Source organism: Poecilia mexicana, unplaced genomic scaffold (genome assembly GCF_051168715.1).
Source record: "Poecilia mexicana isolate PSO_F unplaced genomic scaffold, ASM5116871v1 scaffold_2, whole genome shotgun sequence".
NCBI classification, from domain to species: domain Eukaryota; kingdom Metazoa; phylum Chordata; class Actinopteri; order Cyprinodontiformes; family Poeciliidae; genus Poecilia; species Poecilia mexicana.
This window is the reverse complement of record NW_028263371.1, coordinates 14,500,203-14,517,848: the sequence shown is the minus strand read 5'-3', so window position 1 is coordinate 14,517,848 and position 17,646 is coordinate 14,500,203. Positions and strand designations below refer to the sequence as shown.

Sequence of the window (17,646 nt, the reverse complement as noted above, 5' to 3'; positions counted from 1 at the left end):
AGACTTTTTCAGCTGTTGGGAAAAATGTCATTACTTCCAAGCATGAAGCACCATCAGAATCTACAAGGTGGTGAGAATGTCATTGACATTTCTGAAGTCTGGGAAAAAGTCTCGGCATCAACCTTCTACACAACAGAAGTTTAAAGAGAAGAAACTAGAGACAATAACCATGAACAAGAACAAACACAATAGACGCCATCTTTCTTTAGCAACATTATATCATGCAGAAGGACAGGACTACTCTATGATTCTGTTATTTTCACTTTCATATCTAGGCATGTTAACTATTATTCTTTTTTTGTATTTAAAATGTCCTAATGTCATTTCTATGAGAAAGTCAAAAGTTTACGAGAAAAAAAATCTGAAATTTTGAGATTAATTTCAGAACATTTTCAGAGTCATGGAAATTTCTGAGTTTGAAACGTCAAAAAATTTGCAAGAAAAGAAATCAGAACTTTTGAATTTTGAGATCTCAGAATTTCAGTTTGTTGGCAGAAATGTATCTTTGTTTTATCTGCAATGGCCCTTACAAACCATCATACATTTCACACTGTAAACCATAACAAAAACTGCATTAATTCTGATTGCAGACTTGAAATTGGATGTCAGAGAATGTCAAATATTTAGTTATTTTTATTTTCAGTATCAAAAAACTTGCAATTCACTACATTAGACCTGAAATAAAGAGAGAAAGTGTACAAAACGTTGACCTCAAGGAGAGAGACTTTAGCGATCTTAACAAAACAAGAAAGAGTTACACAAAACAAAAACAAACTTATGTCAGACAATGTAAGCGTGTTCTTCATCTTCATCAGGAAAGAACATGTCACATTCCAAATAATTTAAAATGTGTATAACAATTGTATATTTACAGTGTTCTGGTTCTGTTCAATCAGCAAATAAAGTTTATCCTTTTTAAACTCTGACCAGTAGATAATTATTCTACATGTCACGGTCTGACTTTGCAGCAGAACAGGTTGAACCGGTTCTGTCGGCATCAGGGAAAAACACAAAACTCCTTTCTTCATCTGAACTGAGGCAGAGTTAGTTTCACTTTCTTCTCATCTCATTGTGGCGCAGGTAGCTGTCTCCAATTGAGCTACATTTAAAGGTAAACCGTTTTGCTTTTATTCATTTTCTTCTTAAAACAGCTTTAGGCAGCCTCATTTCAGCAGATATTGACCCAGTTTTCATATTATTGGACAAAAAACAATAAAGCGAACAGGGTCGAACCTAATCAAGAAGGTCAGCAGTATATTTATTGAACGTTTCTGCGACTCTTAGCGAAAACATTAATTGTCTATCATTTTAGCAATCTCAGGGAACTTTTATTATATTATCATAATATGCCTCACGCACTGGCCCAATCATGAACCACCTAAACTTTTAACAACTTAGAGTTCTAACTTCTAACTTATTAGACATTATATTGAGTTGTTCTGCACCATTGATGTCATAGCTGGTATCTAGGCTTAATGTAAAAACACTAGAGGTGAGCGGATCGATCCTAATATTGATACCAATGCTGGTATTGATATTGAACGATATTCATTTAAAAAGATACTCAAGCGCTTTCTCTCTTGCCTGCACTGACTGTTGTTCATACAGATTCATCAAAGTCTCCTCTGTGCCTGTCAGAGCACAGAGAAAACTCTGCGTCAGGAGTCGCCTTTGTGCAAATATATTTGTACCACAAATATATTTGTACCACACAGAGCAGCACTGCTCCACCCTCTGTCGTCTGCTGTTGCACCGTCATGTGGTTCAGCAGCTCCAGCCAAACATGGGAGAATGTATTCTTTCTTTATTTAATTTTCACTTATTGATTTTATTTTATTTAAAGCCAGAAGTGCACTGAAGGGAATAAATTCCTTATTCTTTGTATTATTTTCTTGTATTATTTGACTTGAAAAACAGAATAAGTTTGAAACTGTTTACAGTATTCGTGGTGTGTTCATTTTGTTGAATTGTGGTTTGTCAGCCCTCTAAAGTACTTTGTTGTCAGGTATAATGGCGAATTTATATCCATAAGTCTTTTGGATTCTTTGGATCTATGAAGAGTAAATATGAAAAAATATTGGTATCGTTTTCGATATCACATATACTGGCCTGGCCTTTACTTGGTATTGGATTGATATCAAAATTCCCAGTATTGCCTACCTCTAAGAAACTCCACTACTACTGTACATACTTCTACAAATGTTGTTTAAATATGTTCATTAAAATGTAATTCTGTAAATAAATGTTCAGAAACCATTTTAGGTTTTGTTTGAAACATTTTAATCAAAGTGAGACTGAATTTAAATTGCATCATAAACATTTTTAACTTTTGGATAACTTTGTATGGAGTCATCCGCTTTTATCTAACTACTTGTTTAATTTTTTTTGTTTATATATTAGTTTATGAAGTGTGTCCTCTGTTAAGTTCAGCTCAGTGGCACCATCTAGTGGACTAATAGAGGGAGTCCTACACCCCCTCACTGCATGTAACTGATTCTGATATGAAGCAAAGAAGAAGAGTCAATCAGAGGAGCAGCTGATATTTTTACAGTGCCAATGCTAATAATGGTTCTAGTAAAATTTTAGATAAATGATGAGTGTTTCCTCCTCAGGTGAAGGTAGAAAGTGTGTGAGCTGATGTGAATCCTGCAACATGGATCAGTGTGAGGAAAGAAAGGACGGAGTCTCTCCCTCTAGAAGCGTTCTGTGTGGAGAACAGGACAACCAGAGCAATGTTCAGAGGTGAGATCAGAACATCTCTAACTGTCCAGGACTTTTCTTCATACTCTCACATCACCAAACCATCTTTGTTCACAGGAAACTACTAGAACCTGTTCCTGATCCTGGACCTGAACATGAACCAGAACCTGAACCAGAACCTGGACCTGGGCCTGGATCTGATCCTGAACATGAACATGAACCTGAACCAGAACCAGAACCAGAACTAAGCTGTGTGTCATTGAAGAGTGACAGGTCGAAGGATTTATATATTTATTTTAAAGCCGAACCTGGACCTGGACCTGGACCAGAACCAGAACCAGAACCGAGCTGTGTGTCATTGAAGAGCGACAGGTCGAAGGATTTATATATTTATTTTAAATCAGACCAACCAACAAACAGGTGAGCTGTTTCTAAATATTCACATTAGTTTAATCTAATTTCATTCTGATGTATTTAATGAGAACTTAACTCTTTCTCCTGTGTAAGTGAAGCAGTGTGTGATGGATGCTAAATAAAGTAAATAATTAACTTATTCAATTTGCAATGTCTGGATTCCACATTGTCACTACTTTTATTCCTATTTATGAAACTGTATATTTTTTCTGGAAGTTTCCCGCAAATTCAGCCTCCAGTGAGTTCAGGGTAATTGTTGATGTCTATAAGTATCTGTAGTTCACCTGTTCCAGCAGGGGGAAGTGTGGATTCAGCTGGAGACATAATTCCATACAAACCATTTAAAAAATATAATCAATGACACAATTAAGTAAATAAATGTATTCCCAGTTTGGACTCTAGCACATTGTTTTGTGCCTGTTCTTCAGAAGAATTTATTCTTTAGATTTCTTTAGATTCTGGATGATGATTATCATGAACAAAAATTAATCTCAGGATATAAACATCTAATCTTCCTTTGGACTTTGTTATCTCTGATTAACTTGGCTTCAAAGTTATTAAAGATACTGTTACACTGTAACATTTTAATTTTCAAATCAGTCATTGGCTTAATAATTGTGTCTCTAAATTTATATAAGTGACTGACAGAGAGCAGATGGAGCCTCTGATCATAGACTAGTATTAGAGTCACTGTTCCTTCAGTAAGGTCAGGATGGTAGAGGTTGGTAAAAGGTCATTTTTATAACAAACTACAACAGAGGCCGCAGCATCTGAATGTAACTGAATGATTTAGAACAGATTTTAAGGAAAACAGAAATATTACTGAATGGATATTCCTGTTCTTTAGTGTTTTATTTTTATCTTGTGATTATATTTATGTCACCACAGAGTGAACCATCAGAGCACAGAGGTTCCCAGTGACCCGTCTGTCCAACAGCATCAAACACAGCTGGACTCCATATTTATGGTCTGTACATGAACAACAACTACATTTCCATGGGTTCTGCTCACAGTGATCTCCATGCTGCAATTTGGAGACCAGAGCAAAGTTTATTTATATGGAACATTTCAGCAACAAGGCAGTTCAAAGTGCTTTACACCATAAAAACACTACACAGTAGCCAATTATCATACAAATTATAAATATTAGATTTTGTCAAATGCCATCATCAAAATCATCAATCAAATAAACATGCAATCACATTATAGGCCTGTCAGTCTGTCCAACACAAACCTGATGTTTAGCTCCATGATTTAATTTTTCCTATATATTATTCTGTTTCAGCTGCTGGAGGACAACGTTGTCACTTTTGTGAAGAATGAACTGAAGAAGCTCCAGAAGTTAGTGACTTCAGATGATCCTAAAGGGTCAGAGAGTCAGTGGAAAGATGAGGAGATGTTGGAACATGAGGATGAAGAGCAGATGAGAAGTAGCAGAGAAGCTTTAGTGAAGATCACCCTGAACTTCCTGAGGAAGATGAAGCAGGAGGAGCTGGCTGACTGTCTGCAGAAAGGTTGGATCATTTCTGTCAGTGTTTAACCTGGAGATTAAATTATGTATTTAGGGACATAATATGGATGCAATATTATACATTTAAATAAATATTTAAATATTAATTTAATTTTTTAAAAATTTCTTTCAATACAGAACATGTTGCATCCGTTTATCAACATCAACTTAAATCTGGTCTGAAGAAGAAGTTCCAGTCTGTGTTTGAGGGGATTGCTAAAGCAGGAAGTTCTACCCCTCTGAACCAGATCTACACAGAGCTCTACATCACAGAGGGAGGGACTGGAGAAGTCAATGATGAACATGAGGTCAGACAGATTGAAACAACATCCAGGAAACCACACAGACCAGAAACAACAATCAGACAAGAAGACATCTTTAAAGTCCCACCTGAAAGAGATCAACCAATCAAAACAGTGATGACAAAGGGGGCGGCTGGCATTGGGAAAACACTGTCAACACAGAAGTTCACTCTGGACTGGGCTGAGGGCAGAACCAACCAGAACATCCAGTTCATATTTCCATTCACTTTCAGAGAGCTGAATGTGCTGAAAGAGAAAAAGTTCAGCTTGGTGGAACTAATTCATCACTTCTTTACTGAAATCAAAGAAATCTGCAGGTTTGAACACTTCCGGGTTCTGTTCATCTTTGATGGCTTGGATGAGAGTCGACTTCCTCTGGACTTTGATGATAATCTGATCCTGACTGATGCTACAGAGTCCAGCTCAGTGGATGTTCTGCTGACAAACCTCATCAGGGGGAAACTGCTTCCCTCTGCTCTCCTCTGGATAACCACACGACCTGCAGCAGCCAATCAGATCCCTGCTGAGTGCGTTGGCATGGTAACAGAGGTCAGAGGGTTCACTGACCCCCAGAAGGAGGAGTACTTCAGGAAGAGATTCAGAGGTGATGAAGAGAAGGCCAGCAGGATCATCTCCCACATCCAGAAATCCAAAAGTCTCCACATCATGTGTCACATCCCAGTTTTCTGCTGGATCACTGCTAAAGTTCTGGAGGATGTGATGAAGACCAGAGAGGGAGGAGAGCTGCCCAAGACCCTGACTGAGATGTACATCCACTTTCTGGTGGTTCAGACCAAAGTGAAGAAAGTCAAGTATGACGGAGGAGCTGAAACAGATCCACACTGGAGTCCAGAGAGCAGGAAGATGATTGAGTCTCTGGGAAAACTGGCTTTTGATCAGCTGCAGAAAGGAAACCTGATCTTCTATGAATCAGACCTGACAGAGTGTGGCATCGATATCAGAGCAGCCTCAGTGTACTCAGGAGTGTTCACACAGATCTTTAGAGAGGAGAGAGGGCTGTACCAGAACACGGTGTTCTGCTTCGTCCATCTGAGTGTTCAGGAGTTTCTGGCTGCTCTTTATGTTCATCTGACCTTTGTCAACTCTGGGGTCAACCTGATGGAAGGAAAACTACTAAAACCATCCTTCTCTAACAAATCAAATGTAAATGATCTCCATCAGAGAGCTGTTGACCAGGCCTTGCAGAGTCCAAATGGACACCTGGACTTGTTCCTCCGCTTCCTCCTGGGACTTTCGCTGCAGACCAATCAGAAACTCCTGCAAGGTCTGCTGACACAGACAGGAAGTAGCTCACAGACTAATCAGGAAGCAGTTCAGTACATCAAGGAGAAGATCAGTGAGAATATGTCTGCAGAGAAAAGCATCAACCTGTTCCACTGTCTGGATGAACTGAATGATCTTTCTCTAGTGAAGGAGATCCAACAGTCTCTGAATTCAGGAAGTCTCTCCACAGATAAACTGTCTCCTGCTCAGTGGTCAGCTCTGGGTTTCATCTTACTGTCATCAGCAGACGATCTAGATGTGTTTGACCTGAAGAAATACTCTGCTTCAGAGGAGGTTCTTCTAAGGCTGTTGCCAGTTGTTAAAGCATCAAAGAAAGCTCTGTAAGTATGGACAAAATTTGGGTTTTGATCAGGAGCTAAAGCCATGGCGGAGAGACTGTTATCCTGGATATTCTATTCTGCAAATTAGGATAAATTAGAAAATATAGATATTTCTCTCAGAGTGTGTTCAATGAAAATAGAGCAAACAGTTACTGTGTCTTGCGCAAATATTCATATACCTTACAAGTCTCACTTACAGGCTTGTCTAGAACAGGACTCACCATTTCTGACTCTTCCTTTGTGGCAGATCTCAGCTAGATGATAGGAAAAGCTCAGTATTTGCTCAAACAACCCGGCTGCTGAATAGGGTTGCTTCACAGAGTAAGTTACAGCAGTAAGTTGACTCAAAATAATGGCTTGTTGGCTTTTTGAAACCAAGCTATGCAGTTGACTCAGAACTACAGTGGGGAGAACAAGTATTTGATACACTGTTGATTTTTCAGGTTTTCCCACTTGCAAAGCTTGTAGAAGACTGTAATTTTTATCATAGGTACTCTTCAACTGTGAGTGATGGAATCTAAAACAAAAATCCAGAAAAATACAATGTATGATTTTTAAATAATTAATTTCCATTTTATTGTGTGAAATAAGTATTTGATCATCTATCAACCAGTAAGAATTTTGGCTCTCACAGACATGTTAGTTCTTCTTTAAGAAGCCCTCCTGTTCTCCACTCATTACCTGTATTAACTGCACCTGTTTGAACTCGTTACCTGTATAAAAGACACCTGTCCACACACTCAATCAATCAGACTCCAGCATATCCACAATGCCCAAGACCAGAGAGCTGTGTAAGGACATTAGGGATAAAATTGTAGACCTGCACAAGGCTGGGATGGGCTACAGGACAATAGGCAAGCAGCTTGGTGAGAAGGCAACAACAGTTGGTGGAATTATTAGAAAATGGAAGAAATACAAAATAACGGAAAATCTCCCTCGGTCTGGGGCGCCATGCAAGATCTCACCTCGTGGAGCATCATTGATCTTGAGGACGGTGAGGAATGAGCCCAGAACTACACGGCAGGACCTGGTCAATGACCTGAATAGAGCTGGGACCACAGTCTCAAAGAAAACAATCAGTAACACTCTACGCCGTCAAGGATTAAAATCCTGCAGTGCACGCAAGGTGCCCTTCCTCAAGCCAACGCATGTCAAAGCCCGTCTGATGTTTGCAAATGACCATCTGAATGATCCAGAGGAGGAATGGGAGAAGGTCATGTGGTCTGATGAGACAAAAATAGAACTTTTTGGTTTAAACTCCACTCGTCATGTTTGGAGGAAGAAGAATGATGAGTACAACACCATCCCAACCATGAAGCATGGCGGTGGAAACATCATTCTTTGGGGATGCTTTTCTGCAAAGGGGACAGGACGACTGCACCATATTGTGGGAAGGATGGATGGGGCCACGTATCGTGAGATTTTGGCCAACAACCTCCTTCCCTCAGTAAGAGCACTGAAGATGGGTCGTGGCTGGGTCTTCCAGCATGATAACGACCCAAAACACACAGCCAGGGCAACTAAAGAGTGGCTCCGTAGGAAACATCTTAAGGTCCTGGAGTGGCCTAGCCAGTCTCCAGACCTGAATCCAATAGAAAATCTTTGGAGGGAGCTTAAAGTCCGTGTGGCCCAGCGACAGCCCCGAAACCTGAAGGCTCTGGAGGAGATCTGTATGGAGGAGTGGGCCAAAATCCCTGCTGCAGTGTGTGCAAACCTGGTCAAGAACTACAGGAAATGTCTGATCTCTGTAATTGCAAACAAAGGTTTCTTTACCAAATATTAAGTTTCATTTTTTCTGGTGTATCAAATACTTATTTCACACAATAAAATGGAAATTAATTATTTAAAAATCATACATTGTATTTTTCTGGATTTTTGTTTTAGATTCCATCACTCACAGTTGAAGAGTACCTATGATAAAAATTACAGTCTTCTACAAGCTTTGCAAGTGGGAAAACCTGAAAAATCAACAGTGTATCAAATACTTGTTCTCCCCACTGTAAGTCAGGATTTTCACTTATGCTGCTTTCTGAAACGGGGCCCTGGTCTCCATAGCATGATTCTCTCTGCATGAGGGTCAGGAAATTACCAACATTACCATCACATTTGTTTCTTTTTTAAGATTTTACCATGCATTGTATTCATTTGAGTTTCTGAGATCTTACTTTCATAAACGTTCTCATCTGACTTAATACTAGAAAAAATTGTTTGTTTGTCTTATTCCATCAGATTTTGTTCTAATTCATTTTTAATCTGTGTCTCATTAGACTGGATGGATGTAACCTCTCAGAGAGAAGCTGTGAGGTTCTGGCCTCAGTTCTCTGCTCCCAGTCCAATAATCTGATAGAGCTGGACCTGAGTAACAACAAGCTGCAAGATTCAGGACTGGAATTGCTGTCGTCTGGACTGAAGAGTCAACACAGCAAACTGGAAACTCTCAGGTATGAAGAAAAAAGACAAGAAGTTTACTCACATAGCACATTTTCAGCAACAAGACAGTTCAAGGTGCTTTACATGATCAGTAGAAAATCAAAAACAACACAAGCAGAGCAAAAGAAAAACTACAATATAAGATGTTCCAGTTGATATTAAACAAAAGTAGCTCTAAACAGGTGAGTTTTCACCCTTGATTTAAATTAGATTAGTGAAGTATAAAAGTAATTGTTGATTCTCCAGGATATTGTAAAAACACAAAAATACAGTTATAAACACAAAGTCAACAACTGAAACATAGTATTTAGTAAAGTGCCATCCTTTCTGTGATTTTAAAAAATTTTCTCTGCAAAGAAGTTATCAAATTCATTACAGACCAAGTTTGATTGCAGTTCAGATAGCACAGTCACAGGAGGGCTTGTGATTCTGTCAACTGTTACAAATAAAGCTCGAGCATTGTTAATGTTTTTGTTTGATATCTACAAAGAACGTTTCCCTTGCATGTTGAGTAATAGCTTCACTGGAGGTTTGGGTCATCTTGCACATTTTTAACAATTCTTCCTTTGAGTGTGACAGAAATGTATTTTTCCAATTTTTCTTTTACATTTCATCTTTACATTTCTAACAAGCCAATGAGACAAAGTTTTATGTACAAATATCATCTGTTGTTGTTTTGTCTCCCAGACTTAGATCCTGTAACCTATCAGGGAGAACTGGTGAAGTTCTGTCACCAGTTCTGAGCTCCCAGTCCTGCTCTCTGGTGGAGGTTGACCTCCAGAACAACGATCTACAAGATTCAGGGGAGAAGTTGCCGTCTGGTTCAGGCTGTACACTGGAGATATTCAGGTGACGATTCATCAGAAAGGTTCTTATGGGTTTAATGAGGAACTATATTCTCTGTTCCACTAATAAATATGGTTTAAATAATAAGTAGATGATTGGTAAATGCTTCTGAGTTATTAATTTCTCAGCTGGAACAGACAGCAGTCAGTCCATTGTCTGTTTCATTGCTCTGACCAGACTCTGGTTATATGTAGCTTCTTCTTAACTTCAGTTTTCTAACCAAACACTTTAGTTCTAACTACTTACATTGACTCTGTTGGACCTTATAAAACCATCTACAAACAAGTTCCTGAACAACATGACAGACAGTACAAGCTGTGTCATGCTGTCTTGCTTGAAGCTGCTCCATCAGTTTGGTTCTTCCCACAATGGACCAGACAACCTAAGCAGCAGGTCACATAGTCCAACTGACCAGATCCAGTTCTTCCAGCAGCATGCCAGAGTGAATCTGATTTTTTTTCAATGTCCATATTTCCCTCCTGAAAGAAAATGATGGTCTGACCTCTGACCTTTCAGGAAACCTGCTGGAGTCCGATGGCTGAAACCAGGTCTGAGGAAGTGTAAGTGTGTTTCTCATCTGATTCATGACGACAAAGCAGCTCACATTCAACCATCTTCAAACGTCACAGGAGTCATCATCAAAGATCAATAAATGATCAATAACTGCAGCTGGATTGTCTTTCTCCCCATCAGATTCCTGTCAACTCACCATCGACACAAACACAGTGAACAAAGAGATCAAACTGTCTGAAGACAACAGGAAAGCGACATATGTGGGAATGGAGTTTCAGTCATATCCTGATCATCCAGACAGATTTCATTTTTATCGTCAGCTGCTGTGTACAACTGGCCTGACCGGTCGCTGTTATTGGGAGGTCGAGTGGAGAGGAATGGTTGAGATATCAGTGAGTTACAGAAGAATCAGGAGGAAAGGATACAGTAATGACGGTGTGTTTGGATTTAATGATCATTCCTGGAGTCTGAGATGCTCTGATCATCATGGTTACTCTGTTTGGCACAATAACAGAGAAACACCTCTTTTCTCTTCCTCCTCATCTGTTTCTTCTATGAGAGTAGCAGTGTATGTAGACTGTCCTGCTGGCATTCTGTCCTTCTACAGAGTCTCCTTTGACTCACTGATCCACCTCCACACCTTCAACACCACATTCACTGAACTTCTGATTCCTGGATTTACAGTTGGTTTTGGTTCTTCAGTGTTTCTGTGCTGAGATGAGTATAAAGATTTTCCTCCATTCAGAGAAAGTCTCTCCCTGTTGAACGGATAGTTCGGTCTCTACATGCCTGTCTCTGTCACTCAGAAACATTTTGACTTTCTGTGACTTTCTGTTGGTTTCTTTTTTAAAAACTCTTGGAAAAGATTTCTTGTAAACTTCTTCTTTCCTTTAAAGATGAAAGCTGGGATTCTTCCAGAATTCAAAGGTTCAATTCTGGAGCAACCATTGTACAATGAATACAACCATAAAACCAGCTGATCAAATGAGTTTGAGCTCTGTAAGAGTTGTTGGGTGGTTATTTGGTAATGGAACAGTGTCTGTTGATTCTGACATCATAATCGGGAGGTTTTTGAAGTAACTGATTTTCTAGTCACCAAAAAAATTATCTCCAGAATGCAGCTGAATGGTTTTGTTTTAGAGTTTGGTCTGTTTCTAGAATCAATAGAGACCCAAATGGAAAACAAAAACCTGCAAAAGGTGGATTTTGCATAACAGGTCATCTTTAGTTGTTTTATTTGTACAGTTTGATTGTATTTTTTTTTTCTTGGAGCTTATGGTGCGTGCACACCAAAAGCATTATGAGCATCAAAAAATGCGTCCGACGCTTCAAGTTTAATGCATTCACACTTTGAATGCAGGCCCCTGACATTTTGTTCTACACCTTGTGTTTCGCGCGTCTGGTTTACGTTCAAGATCTATGTGGAGGCGTGTCGAGGGCGCATCAAACGCATCAACTGTATCCATTGATTTACATTGGACGTGTTGGACGCTCTTGACGCTTCAAACGCACAAAATGGTTTCAAATCTTGTCACGCTGGACGCACGAAAAGTACCAAAGAGGCCCTCAACCATGGGCATAAATCCCGGAAGGGTTGCAGGGGTCCGGACAATGTTTTATTTTATAAAATTTTTACATATCTTTATGTTGCTGTTTTTTGGGGGGCTGGGGGTGTTCGGGTTTTTAGATTTTCCACCTATGGTGTTCACTATTCTTGGGGGTTTTGAAACTTTTAAACAGTTTTCTTTCTTTTTATTGTAAACATGGATTTGTCTTCCACAGTTTGTTGAACTATGGTATAATTTAATATATTTTCTTTTATTTTTATTATAAAAATATAACTTTGTTGTATTTTATTAAGCAGATCCAGGTCCTTATTATGATTATAATTTCTGTCATCCCACTGCTGGATTTATGTTTTTCCTGTTTTCTTCCAGAGCTTCATATGAGTCTTAAAGCAGTTCTAATTAAAGATTCTCCAGACTCTCTCAGTCTCTTCTTTTGGACTTTGGCTGCTATTTGATTTGGTTCTGGTCCGGTTCTGAATCCGGGCTGTTGCTCCAGCTCTTTGATCCTATCTGGTGAAGGTTTCCTGCAGCAGGACCAGCAGCAGCCTATCAAGAAGGAAGAAGCCAGCAGAGAGTGAGGCGTCCACGCCATCGTCTCACCCTGTTGGCGATGTCATAGATGGCCAGGGCAGCCGTCTATGACAGCTGCCAGATCTGCCAGATCTCGAAGTGCGGCGTGACGTTGCTCAGGTGCAACACCAGGAACAGATAGACACCTGGAACAGCCGCCAATCACAGAGGAGCTGATAGGTGGTATAATAAGTGCTGCTACGAAGGGCAGTTTGGACAAATTTGATCAAATTGAAGCCTCTTAGCTGATGCAGCAAAGGTTGTCTTAAAACTTGAAATACTTTAAATTAGGGGGCCTCAGCTATTTGCTACAGCGGCTGGTAGGTTCAAAACACACACACAAAAATCTAATGTAACAGAAAATCTTGCAAACACACACACAAAAAAAAATCAAAATAGCAAAAACAGAAAGTATAAAATGGTGCAAACTCACATCAAACTGAAGCCCATCAGCCCACTAGGGGGAGCTTACAATTATAAAATTGTAAAAGACATGAAGTATGGTGCAGCATTTCTTTCTTTTCCTAACTTTCTTATGGACTTTACTGAATGTCTGATTCTACATGATCTTCTGGTCGACTCCCTAGCATTGATGTAGTGTCTTCATCAATGCCATTTTTGTCCTGTGATATGATAGGACATGGATTTTTCAATCAACCTCATAATTAAACCTCAATAATACAACAGCCATATAATGCTAGAAAAGTAATGCAGGAAATCAAAGCACAAGTAATTGAGACAATAAAAACTTCCATTCACTGAAGATGTCTTCAAGCCAGTCAGGAAACTTTTTCTCAACTCCAGAGGCCTGAGCCAGTTTTATCCAAAGGGATTTTAAATCTTCTATTGTCTCAGTAAAAGACCCAGGGCATTCATGTATACGGTGAAGACAATAACGATGTGCTTCTGCCTGCAGATTTGAGTCACAGTGTCACATGATTGGATGGCGGTTCCCTATGTGAATGACGACAGGAACACGTTGGTCCCCTGAACAAATGGCAGTGGCTGAGATGAATAGGTGACCTTTTCTGTATCCTTCACAGCAGAGGTTGTGGTGAGGAGGATCTGGAATGGGCCCTGAAAATGTTTGGATTTCCAATGCTGCATGAATCTCCTTCACCAGGACCCAGTCTCCCAGTTAGAAGTTGTGGAGCGTTCCTTCTGTGGGCTGCAGCAGAGCTACTCTTACCACCTGATGATGTGGAAGTGGTTACTCTATTGGTAAAGCACTTTATGATGTCTGTCTGTGAAAATGTGCTATATAAATAAATGTTTACTTGCGTACTTTACTTACTTATAACATCGTCCCAAATGTTGTATTCAGGGTTCAGGGTTTGATGTAATTATAATTAATATAAAGCGTAACATACCAAAGAGATGGAAAGTTGACCTTTATAAACAAGATGGAGTAGCATAGACTACAAAAAGCCTCAGAATAGGTTACATGTTAGCTCGCCAAGAATTTAAGCTAGAGTTGATCATGCTTGCTACTTCAGTATTTGAAAAATGCAATAATAACAATATGAACATTTAGCTTAAAATGAACCAAACTAGATACTGACTCTGAATTCTTCCGCCTGTCACGCTGAAGTTTTTATTTTGCAGAGCTAAATGAGCCGTTGTGACAACAGAGCAAAGCCCACACCTAAAGAGTAATGTTTACTCATGGTGTTGTGTTCTGCATGCAGAGGAAAGTAGGAGACAGTCGCTCTATGCAGGCTGCAGGATAAACGTGTACAGGAATTATCTGTGGAGATAAGAGGCACATGAGCAGAATATCTGGACCGGACCGAGCTAAGCAACAAGAGGGTCTTCTAGAGGCATGGCTACGGTCGGACAAATAATTTTTTTCACGTAAGATTTGCAGAAATTTGGTTCTGATAATGAAGAGAACTTTTTGAACATTTTGAAATGAGTTGTCTCTACAGCTGTTTTTTGTTGAATATATACACCTTAACATAATACTGACAAAATAGTGCATTAAACAAGTGATAGTATGTACTAGTTTTGTGGATATTTTTTTTAACAAAAACTCAAAGTTTGAAAAATAAAGAAAATATTGACACATTTTTTTGTAAAACCTTTTTTTGTACATCCTCATAAAGTGCATGTAATTTCCTCAAGGTTCTAAAATGAACCCACTGGGATAATGAGGGACATTTATCAGACTTCCAGTGTAACAATAAATAACATCAAGCAATAAAAGATGTAAAAGCAATAATATTCTGAAACAAGGAACTTTGCATCTCTCATATGTAAATGTATGAATAAACCTGTTTCATTCCTGATTGTTTCTCTCCACATGTAGCTTGGTGACCCTCAATGTCCTGTTAGCAGCCTTCATCATCCTCATCTTGACCCTGGCCTTCTCAAGTAAGACCCTAATATTATTAGTAGTAGTAGTAGTGACTCAGTCAGGCTTAGCAATGGCAGACATGTAATGGGTGTGTTCAGTATGTTCTGTTTGTTTATACTGAAGAGCAGTTGATCCTTGTGGCTGCTGGAATGACACAAGGCGTTCCAAGCATGCAACCATATGTTTCCTTATGCACAGAGCCGTACTGATATGCAAACCTCTGTTTGACTGCTTGTTCTAGTTGAAGTTACACTATTAACAGTAACTGTGTTTCCATAGAATTGCACAAATTGGAATTTTTAAAATAAATTTGCTGAATGGAAACGTGGAAGTTTTGATGAAAACAAACTCACGTTTTTCAATAAAAGCGTTTTGCGAAGGATGAGGTAGTTTTTCAGATGTACAGAAATTAATGTATTTCACAAAACTGTAATGGAAACATTTTTTACGCATCACATGAGTCCTGGGATCAACAACTGGATTTTATTTACTTGCAGAAAAGACGAAGAAGACAATAGGAAGTGGGAAGGCCCGTCAAAATCTTTGACTTATCGGGTGAACAAACTTATTCACATACGAATTTAGTTGCGGCTCTTATTTAATGGAAATGGAAACACCGCAATTACAAAATTATGTTTTTTCAATGTTAGTGGACTATCTTCAAAGTTTTGCGCATATTCGTAATGGAAACACAACTAGTGTTGAGTTGTACTTCTAAAATGTTTTTCCTCCTTAAAAACATTCAAGTATTGGGCTAGAAGACATCATATGTATTTTGAGACCAAATTGTCGTCTGCAGAATCCACGTCCAAGGTGGTGAGCAGCAACACCAAACCGGTCGCCAACCTCGGCGAGGACCAGATTCTCAGCTGCTATGTTTCTGCAGAAAGTCAACCAAACAGGCTGGGTGAAGTGTCGGTCAGCTGGGAGAAAACGGATCTGGGAACGGTTTACCGTTACGAGAACAGAGCTCCGGCTCTTGATGGGCAAGCGTCAGCGTTTAAAGGCAGAGCTCAGGTCTTCCCTGACGCTGTAGCCATAGGTAACGCCTCTCTGCTGCTGCGGAGCGTGAGAAGCAGTGACGAGGGAGAGTACACCTGCACCATTCGGTCCTCTGTCGCCCATGGGACAGTCAGCATTCAGCTCCGGACAGCAGGTAAACCCTCAGTTTCCCTAAATTACATTTTCTGATAAAATTGTCTTGTGCTTAATAAATACGTTCCTTTGCTGTCGCAGTCTTTTCAGTGCCGACACTAAAGTTCTCTAACAACATCCTGACCTCTGAGGCGAGCAGCTGGTTTCCTAAACCAGACGTCACGTGGCTGAACCAAACCGGGAATGAACTGAACGCAAACACAAGTTTCACTGAACGCTCACCGGGGATTTACAGTCTCTTGAGCTCTCTACAGTCTGCGAAGGTCAGCGAGACCTACAGCTGCAGGATCGAAAACAGCTTAGTGGTGGCAGTCACCGAAGCAACTATATCAGGTACAGTCTTGGTTATGATGCCTTTGTACTGACATAACAAGAACTCTTGACTGCTGAACAAAGGGAAAATTTACATCATATTTACCATTAACGAAACTCATGTAATACAGCATACTGTTAACCCCAAAATATATGGTAAGTGTCCTGGATTTCCATTGTGCCAAGCAAACCAAAGTGTTTTACGCTACATTCAGTCATTCACCCATTGATGATGCTAAGCTACATTGTTGCCCTGAGGCAGACTGACAGAAGAGAGATTCTCGTTTTATTTTCACCACCACGACCTTTGACCGTGAAGATACAAACACAACGGCTGAGATGGAGGGAACAGGATTTGAACCAGCAACCCAGTGGTTGTAGGACAAACGTGCACCTCCTGATCCACCGTCACGCCAAAAAAGCAATATTCGACACATATTTTGTTGTTTCGCTTCACATTTTGGACGGTGAAAAACTCTTATCAACTTCACCAAACTGTGATTTATACAGTATATAATGTTATTGACTTATCACCTGAACACCTGTCTTTATAAGACATGTGCTCCATTAGTGGCACATGTCTTATAAAGTTTTTTAACATCTTCTCTTTATTGTAAGAATCTTGGTCTTCAACATAAGGGTTGTGCAACACTTGGACCATTGAATAACTGTAATAGATAAATTCAGGTGAAAAGTAGCAGAAATATTTAATATAAAACCTGAAAATTGCTCTCAACTTGACCAAAATATACAATTTTACATTCAGTATCTAATCTTGTGTGTCTTCCAGGCAGTGGTGTTTTGGGAAGGACCTTCTTCACCTTCAGTGTCGCTTCAACCCAGCTTGTTTCGTTTTATCTAAATATTATTACATCTGCCCTGTGCATGTTTTATGTGGTGTAGGTAAATACAGCCTTATTATCTTTGCTTTACAAACATTGTCAAATATTGTCTATATTCTGGGTACATTCAAGAACAGATGCAGTTTATTTAAGTAGCGATAACTAAAGTTTAACTCTCCATTTTTATTGTAATATATGTCATGGAATATTGTGCTGGTTAATTAATTCCTGTGTATGTTTCAATTACATGTATGTAAATAATTTTTAACCTGTATTGTAACTGATGACAAGAAAAATGATTTAGAAGTCTGTTTTTCTTGCCGTAGTGTATTTATTTTTTAGCTTTTCTCCTATTAAACTATGTAAATCCTTGTGTGTTCTTGAATAAAGTAAATGCAACAAAACTGGAAATTACATCACAAAAAGTTGGATTAAACTGTTTGTGATGTAATTTTATGTGCAACATATAAAATTATTTTAAAAACTTAGCCAGATAGAGACTT

The 17,646-nt window shown here is 39.2% G+C and overlaps 2 protein-coding genes across 2 annotated transcripts; both read left to right on the top strand.

Moving 5' to 3' along the window:
• Positions 1-1,051: 1,051 nt before the first annotated feature.
• Positions 1,052-12,326, top strand: LOC148160461 (NLR family CARD domain-containing protein 3-like). The gene is made up of 10 exons (XM_088011441.1): positions 1,052-1,111; positions 2,613-2,742; positions 2,818-3,120; positions 4,003-4,081; positions 4,400-4,628; positions 4,763-6,551; positions 8,819-8,992; positions 9,669-9,830; positions 10,344-10,387; positions 10,521-12,326. The coding sequence occupies exons 2-10, from the start codon at positions 2,654-2,656 to the stop codon at positions 11,054-11,056; spliced, it is 3,405 nt and encodes a 1,134-aa protein (XP_087867567.1). The 5' UTR covers positions 1,052-1,111; positions 2,613-2,653; the 3' UTR covers positions 11,057-12,326.
• Positions 12,327-14,184: 1,858 nt separating this feature from the next.
• vtcn1 (V-set domain containing T cell activation inhibitor 1) lies at positions 14,185-17,452 on the top strand. The gene is made up of 5 exons (XM_014971306.2): positions 14,185-14,332; positions 14,787-14,851; positions 15,634-15,990; positions 16,071-16,322; positions 17,092-17,452. Exons 1-5 carry the CDS (start codon positions 14,301-14,303, stop codon positions 17,202-17,204), a joined length of 819 nt encoding a protein of 272 aa, XP_014826792.2. The 5' UTR covers positions 14,185-14,300; the 3' UTR covers positions 17,205-17,452.
• The last annotated feature ends 194 nt before the right edge of the window (positions 17,453-17,646 follow it).